Genomic DNA, 12,460 nt, shown 5'->3' on the forward strand with positions numbered 1-12,460 from the left:
GGTTCATAGTTATTAGTTAGTTGGCTGAGCCTGACCTAATATGGAGATTGAGGAAGTGAAACAATGGACGGATCTGGGTTTTTCTCTTCATTAGGTAAGATTCATATTTATCTTCTTTATATTGTTGGTTTCTGTGTATATATGTCAGTGATTCATTCTTTGCATATGTGGCGGTACATATACGTGTTTTGTCCTTGAAACTGCTTCTTATGAGAAATCGTCATGGATTCTGTGGTAATAAACATTTGCTGATTCGTTTTTCCAATTTATGCTGATCGGAAGTAGCATCTCGTGCAACACGATTGTTTTTGTGTTAGTTGCATTTCCCCCCTTGCTTTAATTGATTTTAAATTTATTTAGCTGTATCAAGCCTAAATTGATAGGTTTATGCTAATTAATGCCGATATTATGGATCAAGAAATAATCTAATCTAATTTTTTTCTAATGTTACTGTATCTCTTACCTTATTTACAATTTTAATCACGAATGTTGATACAATTTTATTGTTGATAGAGGGGTTAAGGGGTGAATTAAGGATCCTCTTCAATTGGGTTTGGGGTTGCTCATTTTAGATATTGTTTGAATGATAAATTTCTATGAATAGTTTGGGTTGCTTTTTTAAAACCTTTAAAGAATAAAGATTTTGTTTATAAAATTTGACATTAGACCTTTTATAGAATTGTAGACAAATTAAAGTTAATTAAAATATTCGACGAAAGTTAATGAATAGATTATATCTAACATTGATGTGCATGATACTTGACTTAGATATGACTACCTCTTCGGTAATTTTTTTTTTTTAAAGCAAACTGGTTATCTTTTTGTGATATTCGAAATGAGGAATCAGGAATGCATAACGATATCAGCACTTACTAAAACAAGTGCTTACACTTCCTCATAACTCATAAGTATGAGGTAATTGAAATCAATTTTAAAATTAAACCAACATATATAACGTAGTCGTAAGTTATGCACCTTGATAGGAATTCAGCAAGCCCTCAAATCATGAAGTGTTTTAAACTATACAGTTTGGTATAGGGTTACTAGAATCATTGTGATTATGGCAGGTACAAATCACCTAAAATATTTCCCCAAAGAAGACATTTATTTTCTATGTTGTGTTTGTTGTTAATTATATTTTTAGTTTGGGTTTAATTTTAAAATATTATCTTATTATTATTATTTTTTACATTGTTATGTATCCAGTGACGCATTTTTACATTATTTAAAAAATTGACAATTTATGAGCTGTTAAACTTATTAAATGATGAAAATTAAATAATGGATCAATTGTATATGCTTATAAACTTACATACAGTATATATATGTTTCACTCATACATACGATTCTACTAAATATGTAACAGAGGAGTGCAAGAAAAATGACTGGAGGAGAAAAGCTTGAAGAATGACTTAAACATTTCTCATATAATGTATTTGGGGTTCTCTTCATTATTTTTTCTCCTAAGCTACGTTAGAGACAAAACGAGAGGGAAATACCCAGACAATACGAAGCTATTCAATTGAAATGCTAAAACAATAATAATAATAATGATGATAATATTTGTTTCATTAAACGAGTTGCATTTGTGGAGAAAGAAATAAAGTTTAATTTTGGAGATTTGTGATGGAAATGGATCCTCTCGTGTGGTTGTGTGTGAATATTACAACCATATAAAAGTAAATCAACGGTTATGATTTTGTAATTACTTATTTTAATATTTTTTTTCTCTTTTTTATTATTATTGATCCACCTTTGTATGATTATGATTTCTCACATGATCATATCTTTTTTTTTTTTCACATGAGAGGATCCAGATCTATTTGTGATAGTCACACTTAACATCATATTAAATTTAGAGTTCTATACAGATTTGTACTAAACTCTTAATACATAACTTCTATTAAATGGAATCAGTAATATATTTTGTTTTTATGTTACAATTTTTTAAAATAGACAAATATTTTTTATTATAATAATTTACTATAAAATTTAGCAATTACTAAACGTTTAATAATTGATCTATGGTATTAGTGCAACAAATAGCTAACCCATTGTTAGTCTTTCGAAAACACAAGTCCTTTTATTTTGATTTTATAAAGAATTTTACGTTGATTAAGTTCGTCAAAACTATTTAAGTGTCTTAAAATTGTTTTTATGTGTATAGACCATGAGAGTTAGGATGGTTTGTTCCGAAGTCTGTTTTTTTTTTTTTTTGTGACTGATCCTAATTATCTCTTCGAGGCGAATCAGAATCTCTCTGTATCTCCACGGGTTCCGGTATCCCCACGGGCAATGGCGGACGGACATTGGTGACTGTGTCTGCACATGCAGACACAAAACATGAGATTTTTTTTTTTAAGTGGAGGAGAAATCGTACTGTGTGTTGGGTAAATATCCTAAGAAGCATATATATAAATAAACACTATTTTATTACGATTAAACTTATATTAAGCTTATATTAAACTACCAGCGCCGTAAATATCCTAAGAAGTGATGATTGGTTTAACGCATGCATGCTAACTTATGTTGAACGTGATATATTTGGTAAGATTGATGATGAAGATATAATGAAATATTTTCAAGGAATGAAAAATCGAAGAATGCTTTTGTGATCATTCTATTGTAACAGCTTAGTTGACTCTTGATTTTTTTTTTTTTTTTTTTATGTTAAGTTAAAGTTTTCTTTTATTTTCTTGTTTATATTTTTTTTAATACATTTAAATTTTTCTTAAAAAAAAATCTTCGGGGACGCTGCCCCAGAACCCCCGCCTTAAGTGTGCACCCATAAAAAAATTTCCTGGGTCCGCCACTGCCTACGGGTTCAACTCTTTGAGCCGTCCATGGGACTAATCCAGAGTTCGGATGTGAGTCCAAGGATTACGGTACTTATACCCTTCGCCAGATGGTGTTGGTGGGATTCGAACTGAGGTCCTCTCCTACCACTCAGTCCCCATGCTACCAACTGAGTCACCACACTTGGGTGTTCCGAAGTCTGTTTTGGAAGACAGTTTTTTAATTTTCAAAATAAAAAAATTCATTTGATAAGAGCTATTTTATAATTTTTTTTTTAAAATTGTAATTCTTTTTTTTATAGTCAAATTTAGAAAATATATTTGAGTTGTTTTGTTTAATGTTTTAATTTTTAACTTTCAAAATAAAAAAAAACATAGAAAACACTTATTTTATTAGGGTTCGTTTTTTTCTACAATTACTGCAGATAACTTATCTGCAGTAAGCCAATACGACATCGTTTTAGGGCAGAAATCATGGTGTTTTTGTAATTTTAATTTGTTTCAGACTTATAATTGTCTTTATATTTATAATCTTTTAAGATTTCAATCCCGAAATGACGTCGTTTTGGGAATAAATGCAGAAATATTTTTCCTATTTTATTAACTATTTTACAAAACAATTTTAAAATCAAACAGTCCATTATTAAGAATTTCTATGATTGATGGGCTTAATTAAAATAATATTTTGGTAATTAATTGAAGTAATTTTATATGATTGATAAATTAAACTAATATTTTATAATTGTTAAGGGACTAATTTATGATTGAATCAAACAAACTAATGTTAAAATTGTTTTAAAGAAGAAATAATACTTGTGTATTTATAGGAATTAATAACAAAATTACTGTTGAAGATAGAATTGCCAATTCTAAATAAATTGTGCTTGATAAATTGCAAAATACTCTCAGGGGCCACTTGTATAATTTTATACTTTATTTTAAAAATGTTTTATTTTCAATGTAACTATGTATAGATTCTGCAATTTCACGTGTTATATTATCTGTGAAATAATATGCTTTTTAATTTAGAAATTTAAGTGTAATTGTCTTTTAAAAAAATTATAGAAGCATTAATTATTTTTAATTTTATTTTTGTATTGAGTAAAATAAGCGAGAATATTGTAATTTTGATTAAATATACAATTTCTTAAAATTATGAATATCTGGTAATTTTTTTGATGAATTACTTTTATCTCCTGATAAATACTTATTTTACACTGTTTTTATTTTATTTTGAAATATTAATCCTTTTTTGGAGAGTATGTTATATTTTTTGTTTATTTTAATGTGAACGAAATTTCTAAGAATTATTATTTTTTTTACTATTTTAAATGTCGTCGTTAGTTATTCTTGACATTTGAATGGTCCCATTGTAAATAGAATTTTAGAACACGAATTAACTAAGTGAAATCTGAGTAGTTCGTATTATGTTAAGTGTTTAATTTCCTCCATTTTATCCAAAAAAATATCTATGTGAAATTCTATGTAATTTTAGAAGATAAATCGAAGATTGTATGTGAAATTTTAAAGTTGAGTTAGTGTTTGAATTTGTTTTTTCTTTTAAAAAGTTTCTTAATTAACTTACGTAGTACAAAATGAATATTTATTCTTTTACCTAAACTATTTTTTATCTTATATGTATATTATTTCAACAATTAAATAAATCTCTTTGTAATAATATATTTTTTTGTAACAAATCAAATCTTTAGTATCTCTGGAGGAAAAAAATTAATTTACTGGTAGTTTTTCAATTGTTATGAAATTTTTTTAAATGAAAACTCTCTTGAAAGTGAAATATCTTAGAAGATTGAGCGTGTCACGTGAATGGCATTAAAAAAAGAAAAAGGAAAAAAGAGTGAAAGTGATGACTGTTGAGCATGTCTGACTGAATTGAGAAAATGACCCTATGCTGTTTTCACTTTCCATCCTCAGCGAACAGCTGTCACCGTTTCTGCGCTCTGATTGGTTATAACCCTTTCTTCTTCAAAGTATTTCTCTTCTCTATATTCGACGCGTGTTGCTATTTCTGTTGTATTACTTCCTGTCTGCCTACAAAAAGCCCAACAGCTTCGTTTTACATCCCAACGACAATCACTTAACTGATGAAGCCGGTGATTCGCTTCGTCTCTTCCTCCTGATCGCCGACGTGCTCTACCTTCACTGCAGTTTCTCCCTCTTTATACACGGTGCTTCTATTTCCCTAACATGCACTGATTCGCTTACTTATAATGAAATTTGTGACCGAGAAACCACATAAATCCATCTAGGTTTTGGAGTTTTTGTTTATTCTTTATCAGCTTGTGTTCATCTGTCTTGTTCTATTCAATGATTTTTTTTTTTTTTTTTTTAAAACTTTTTATGTGAAACTATTGGCAGAATTTAGTGTGATAGTCCAGGAGCAATGTGAGTTGTTTTTTCTTTTTTTCTTTCCATGAGAGTAATCTGGCTTGATGATGTTTTGTAATTGTGCTTGCCTTGATGCCATGGTGCAGCTTGATTATTTTGCCGGTGTTAGTTGTTTCTAATTTGTTGTGTTGTGTATAACTGATTTCCTATTTATATACATATGGTGAAGCAAGTTGAATGTTACCTGTGAGAGTGCCTAAAAACGTGAATTTTGTTCACTGGTGTGTATGGACTGTGGAGTATTGAATTGATGAACAAATTTTCATCATCTTCGGTCCCACAATTTCACCAAGGGCAGTGTTTTTATGATCTTTTTCTTTTTTCTTTTGAATTGTGGACATGCATTGTTTATGTTGTTTTAATTTTTCTGCCGTACTGGGTTACGTATTTTTGTTTTTTCGTTTTAAACATTCAACTCATTTACGATTTTGTCTAGAAGATTTTGAATAATATAGTGGAGAAGGCAAGTCAGGTGCAATATGTTAGAGTTCAGTATTTTTATTTTTATTTTTTCAATGTTCAGACATAGTCATGAATTAACATAAGTGCTAGTTTAATTAGCAAACACGACTTTGGTGTATCCATGTAACGCATTTTGAGATAAAGGGGAGTGGGTTGAATCACTTACACTTGAATTAGCCTTACATTTTTCCAACCAAAATTTGAGTTGAACGTGCATGTTTTGGTAACAGATTTTATTGGGGAAAATAACTGTTTTTTTCCTTCCTAAAGCTCTATTATGAAGTTGCCAAAATAAAGATTTTTTGGCCCTAAGATAAGCTAAACCAAACACACTCAAAATGTAGTCCATGTTTAAAAATAGGACTCCCGCCTTTCTAGTTGCAAGTCATCATCCATCAAACCTTTGAGAACTGTTATTATTTGTCACACTATAAAGTAAACTTTGGTGTATAAAAGAGAGGGTAATCTGAGTATGTGTTGGATGAAAAGTTATGTCATGTCTTGCTAAAATATCCTAATTTATCATTAAAATTATTATTGTTGTCTGTAACAAAAAATCAAATGAAGTCATGTTTCCAATGTATTGTACGACTTTTTCATTCTGATATCAGGAGGTTCCGATTTTGTATAATTCACTTTACTATAAAAGAGGAAGTTCGAGCACCAGGAAAATTAGTTTATTGAAAGAGATTCATTTGTTTTCTTTTTCCTTTTTTTTCCCCTTCCGATGAGAATTTGTTCTTTGAGTGGGAGGATTTTTTATTTTTTGGTGCTAATTGTTATTTTTTCCCATATATTTTGGGTTTACTTTTTATTGTAAAGGTATTATATTGTATGAAATGGATGAACAATGTACGGTAAGCTATTGTCTACTATATATATGTTTGAAATTGTTCAAGGCCTTTGCTATGGAAAACATAATTGGCTACCACAGTTCCTAAAATGGTATTAGAATTACTAATGCAAATATGAGTACTCATGGAGAAGCTTGCTATGATTAATGATAAGATATCAAACATTTTGCAGAAAATCTAATCTAAATAGACACCCTAACATGGACCTGAGAACATGAAAGATAAAAACAATGTTTACTTTGTGATATTCCTGCTAAGCAGATTTCTATCTACCAAGCTATTGTACATTTTCCTGCCTATAATTTTAAAATTTAGTTATCCTCTAAGGGCAAAGGGAAAATCTTGGTGCATAGGGGTCTCTGACTTTGCGAGTGTATGGGTGAAGGTCAATTGTATGCAACCTTATCCTTGCTTTTAACAAAGAGGCTATTTTCTAGACTTGAACCCGTCACCTTTCGATTACAAAGGAGCAATCTTACCGCTGCTCCAAAGCTCGCCCTCTAATATTTTGTCATTTTCTATTCATTGATATATAATTATGACTTTTCACCCCGTTATTCAAACCCAGAAAAGATGCAAGATGAATTGAAGTGCTGTCTTCAGATTGGCTGTGCAGACGTAGCAATAATGAAGATCTTACATTCACATGTCTTGCAGTTTCTCATCTATTAAAGGTATGACATTTTCCAAAAACTCTCTCTTAAAAGAGAACGGAAGTTTGATGAACTATCTTGCAATTTAGTCATGCATTATCTCACGGGACTTAAATAATAACTTCAAAAAGATGTCATTTGATCATTACACATATCAGGGATCACGGGGAGCTAGACTGATGATAGAAGCCTTTGATCACTTGCTAAGCTTTGTATAGATATAATTGTATGGTTCTCTCACAAGGAATGCTTTTTTGAGTTCATTTATGTATCTCTTAAGTAGTTGTTTGCTTTAGAAGAAACATATTTAATAGATTCTTTTAGTTGTGGTAATATTTACGTATATAATTTGGGATTGTGTATTTAGATTGTTGCTTCATGGTCTCAAAAGTGACCCAAATACCATGATTATTTGTGGTTACAGGTGTTTTCTTGCAAAAGTTCATAGTTTGTAAATAACTAGACATATATAGGTAATGGTATCCTCAAAGTTTTAGATATATCCTATATCAATATATTTGGATGAAAATTATGTGATCATGTTTTACTTTTTTTTTTTTAATGGGACATCTACAATTTCTTTTTTTATAAAAAGGGCAACCGGGTGCTATAAAACTCCCCCTGTGCACAGGGTCTCTAGGAAGGGTCAGACCAATTGAATGAGTCTAAAGTAGGTGGTAACCTTATATTGCATTTGCAAGAGGCTGATTACATGAATTGAACATGTGACCTTTGGGTCACATGGCTACAACACCAACCAGTGTGTCAAGGCTTCCCTTCAATTCTTTTTTTCATAGAAAATGAAAGTAATGTTAGAGCATAGTTATTAATAGTGGGTAGCTGCCAAGTTCAAAAGTACGATAGCGGTATAGCGGGTAGCGAAGTCCACAAAAATAAAAAATTACTCAAAATTAAAAATAGAGAGAGAAATGTAGAAAACAGAGAGAGATTGAAGGTTGGAATATCAGTTTGACTTCGAAGCTAGAAATGTAGAAGACAGAGAGAGATCGAAGGCAGAAAATAGAAGAGGCTTGCTGGAATATCAGTTTGTAGCCAGAAATATAGAAGAGAGAGAGATTGAAGGCAGAAAATAGAAGAGAGAGAGAGAGAGCAAAGGCAATAAATCAGTGAGGAGAAAATGACTGAAAGGAGAAAATGACTGAGATATAATATAAACATAATAGTTTTACTTTTACTGTGTTACCACTGTTATTGTATATTAGTTACCCATTCTGATAGATGGTTACTAAGTTGTTATTGCTCTGTTAGTAGTTGTAATGGACCAGCTATTAGCTGAGTCACTAGTCTCTGAGTCTATATATAGAGTCTTACTTTTGTATCAGAATAATTAATAACATTCAGACTTTTGTTCAGAATTTCTCTCTCTCTCTCTCTCTTTCTCTCTTCCTTCTTCCTCTTCATCACTTTCTCTCATTTTCTTCTATTTTCTTGAAGATAAAAGAAGTATCCTAGTGGCAGCAAACATGAGTATTAAAATATTAAGGGTTGAGATAAAAAAGTCTTCTTTACCCTTAAAAATAAAATTTCTGACCATTATACCCTTTGTATTATAACTTTTCTGTTCCTTTCACATTAGCATGAAATTGCAATGCTACTTACGCTGCAAGCAAGTGCAAATTTCTGACTGCTACTGCCGCAACACTAAACCGTTGAATTGTGTGCGGTTTGTTGTGGCTCATAGCCGCTACCCGCTATTGAAGCGGTATTGCGCACAAAAGCAGCGCTTTTTTCATCTATGTATTAGAGCAAAAGGAGGCAAGTACAGCAAGGGGAAGGACAAGATATCCTCAAAAAAGAATTGTCAAGATACAACTAGGATCATTAAAAAATCAAGGATTTAACAACATTGCCTATTCTCGCTATCACAAATGGCAACTTCCTTGAAACAATCATAAGCACAGAACTCCAAAGAGATGCCATTAACATAATTATATCCATAATAATTATGATGGCGACGAGCCATCCACAAAAATGTGATTGTTTCGCTTTGACTAAATGCACCAATGAACTTCATAGTTGCACGCCATAATGTTTTAACCTCCCTTGTTTTTGTAAAACTTTTATAATGAACCATTAAAAACTGTGTCAAAAGTAAATAGATGCGTAGCCATAGAGTGCTCCTTGTTCCACTAGAAGGTAGCCATTCCCAACATTGAATGACGATGTAACTTGTAGGATTGTGCGATCCTATGAATTAGATGGTGGTTTTGACTACATTGGACATTGTTTTGACTGGATTTTAACCGGGTTTGACCTTTCAATGTGAAAATCAAATATATCCTTCAACTTGACTGGCCAGGTGGTTTGGTTACTAGTTTTGATCTGGCCGGCCCTTCTAGCCTGGTCCATATGAACATCATAGTGGTTGTCAACATCAACATCACCTTTATTCTAAACTAATTGGGGTTAGTGGTAGATGATCCCAAATGGAAGATACGAAAGGATAAAAATAAAAATAAATAAAATAATATATATATGTATATATATAAAAGAAAAAATATAAGGGGTGTAAAAAAAAAAAAAAGAGGATGGGGAAGGGGAAAAAGAAAAGAGAGGGTTTGGAATATGGGAATAACAACGGGTCTAACCTTCCACCATGTTAATAGCCTTTTTCCATTCCTTCTTAAGGCACATCGTTCGTCAATTTATATCCCACTCCATTAAGTCTTTTTTATTACCTTCCCTCAAGTAAGTTTCGGTCTTACTTTACTATAAATATTATGTTGGATATTATATGGAAAATCAATGCAAAATAGTCAAATATTCAATTTTTTTTAATGTTAATGCCTACCTTTAGTAAGGTGTACGAATTCTGGTGCCTCATTTCATTTCCCATGGTTTGTGGGCAACCTTGTAAATAGATATTGTTTCCTACATCTATAATGCTTAGATATAGATTACTTCGCCTAAGTTCCTAAACCAAAATCTACATTGCTGGGATTGCAAATAGATGCCATTATATTTTAGAGCTCAGTTATTTCTTTCAATTTAAAAATTAGAACCTGACCACATGAAGTTGGCTCTTTGATGAATCTCATTCAATTTGGCTTTGAGGGTTGTAAAGAACCAATTCAACCTAAAAGCTTAAGTTGTTGGGTGAGGCTGTATTAATGGTTTTATATATCTCAACACGTCCCCTCACACGAGAGCCCACTGGGCTTGAAGGGTGGACGATGCACAGGCCCACCTACCTGTGCGAAGAAAGAAATTCCACTAGAAAGAAAGTGGGGGGCGGTGAGGATCGAACCCAGTACACCGAGGCTCTTATATCATGTAAAGAACCAATTCAACCCAAAAGCTTAAGCTGTTGGGTGAGGCTATATTAATGGTTTTATATATCTCAACAAGAGTGAACAGTGATTTGAACAAGTTTTTGATGCTCAGTAAATCGAAGCTTCTAAGCTTTGGGTAATTGGCCTCTATATACTGAAATCAATATATGGCTATGCCTATAATTGAATCTGAAATATATTGTATATTCAAGTGTGTGAGTCTGTACAAGGAGGCTCTCTATTTATAGAGACTAAAAAGACCTAATGGGATGACCTAATGGGCCAAGCCCACAATCTAGACTATTCTAGACTTTTCTAATAATAATAAAATAATATTATTTCTAACACTCCCCCTCAAGCTGGTGCGTATATATCAAAAGCTCCCAGCTTGTTACAAATATGATCTATTCGGGGACCTCTAAGAGCTTTAGTGAATACATCCGCAAGTTGATCATTGGAATTGACAAATGCTGTCTCGATCTCCCTTGACTGGATCTTTTATCTAACAAAATGACAGTCAATTTCTATATGCTTGGTCCTCTCATGAAAGACTGGGTTAGAGGATATATGCAAAGCGGCTTGGTTGTCACAAATGAGCTTCATAGGCCTTTGTTCACAGAGATGGAGTTCCTTCAGCAATTGTCTCAGCCAGATGAGCTCACAGGTTGCATTTGCCATTGCCCGATATTCTGCCTCCGCACTGGATCTGGCGACCACAGTTTGCTTCTTACTTTTCCAAGAGATCAAATTTCCTCCGAAAAGAACACAATACCCTGAGGTGGATCGTCTATCTGAAGGAGAACCTGCCCAGTCAGCATCTGAATAACTAGAGATCTCTGAACTCCCTTTATTTGTATATAATAAACCTCTTCCTGGCGCCTTTTTAATATATCGGAGAATTCTAATAACTGCATCCCAATGGGAGTCACATGGAGAATCAAGAAATTGACTTGCAACACTCACTGCGAAGGAGATATCTGGCCTTGTCACAGTAAGATAATTCAATTTTCCAACTAGTCGGCGGTAGCGACTAGGATCTGGCAGTGGCTCCCCCTGTCCTGGTAATAACTTAACATTGGGGTCCATAGGTGTATCAATGGGTTTACAGCCTAACATTCCAGTCTCATCTAGGATATCCAGTGCATACTTCCTCTGACAGATGGAAATGCCCCGCCTAGACTGTGCAACTTCGATCCCCAAGAAATATCGAAGTCTGCCAAGATCTTTGGTTTGAAATTGATTGAATAAATGCTCTTTCAACTGATCAATCCCGATCTGATCACTGCCTGTAATGATAATGTCATCAACATAGACCAGGAGATAAACGCACTGGCCAGAAGAGCTATGCCGGTAAAAGACAGAATGATCGGCTTTGCTTCTGATTAAGCCAAAGGATTCAACAACTGAACTAAAGCGGCTAAACCAGGCCCGAGGAGATTGCTTCAGGCCATATAAAGATTTCCGAAGTTTACATATCATTCCAGAATTCTCCCCCTGAGCAACAAAACCTGGTGGTTGCTCCATATAAACTTCTTCCTGCAAGTCACCATGTAGAAAAGCATTCTTAATATCAAGTTGGAGAAGAGGCCAGTGATGAATGGCGGCAAGGGCAAGAAACAGGCGAACAGAAGCCATCTTAGCAACAGGAGAAAAGGTATCCCCATAATCAAGACCAAAGATCTGTGTGTATCCCTTGGCCACTAAGCGAGCTTTAAGGCGATCAACAGTGCCATCAGGACCAACTTTAACTGTGAACACCCATCGACAACCAACAACAGACTTCCCGGGAGGAGCACGAACAAGATCCCAAGTGCCATTAGAGTGAAGTGCCTGCATTTCATCAAGCATCGCCTGGCGCCACCCTGGATGAGATAGTGCTTCACCTGTGGTTTTAGGGATGGAAACAGAAGAGAGACTAGAAACAAAAGTAAAATGTTGTGAAGAAAGTCTGTCATAACTCAAGAAAGAATAAAGGGGATGAGGATTTCGAGTGGATC

At 33.3% G+C, this 12,460-nt stretch overlaps 1 protein-coding gene across 10 annotated transcripts in view; it reads left to right on the forward strand.

Annotated features, from left to right (window-relative positions):
• The window catches only part of LOC133313462 (uncharacterized), a 34,464-nt gene continuing 22,004 nt past the window's right edge, over positions 1 to 12,460 (forward strand). For 5 of the 10 annotated variants that reach the window (XR_009751816.1, XR_009751818.1, XR_009751817.1 and 2 more), the window contains exons 1-2: positions 1 to 94; positions 7,086 to 7,191. Coding sequence is in view for 2 of the 10 variants with exons in the window: in XM_061514835.1 (XP_061370819.1) it covers positions 7,164 to 7,191 (28 nt within the window). In the remaining 8 variants the exon portion in view is untranslated. Of the gene's footprint in view, positions 95 to 1,366; positions 1,510 to 4,847; positions 4,982 to 7,085; positions 7,192 to 7,328; positions 7,520 to 12,460 lie in introns of those variants that run through there. The other 5 variants (XR_009751821.1, XM_061514836.1, XR_009751819.1 and 2 more) reach the window with 4 other exon arrangements.

The sequence above is a fragment of the Gastrolobium bilobum genome, unplaced genomic scaffold (genome assembly GCF_033153095.1).
Source record: "Gastrolobium bilobum isolate Gb01-03AN ecotype WA unplaced genomic scaffold, APGP_CSIRO_Gbil_v1 utg3603, whole genome shotgun sequence".
NCBI lineage: Eukaryota > Viridiplantae > Streptophyta > Magnoliopsida > Fabales > Fabaceae > Gastrolobium > Gastrolobium bilobum.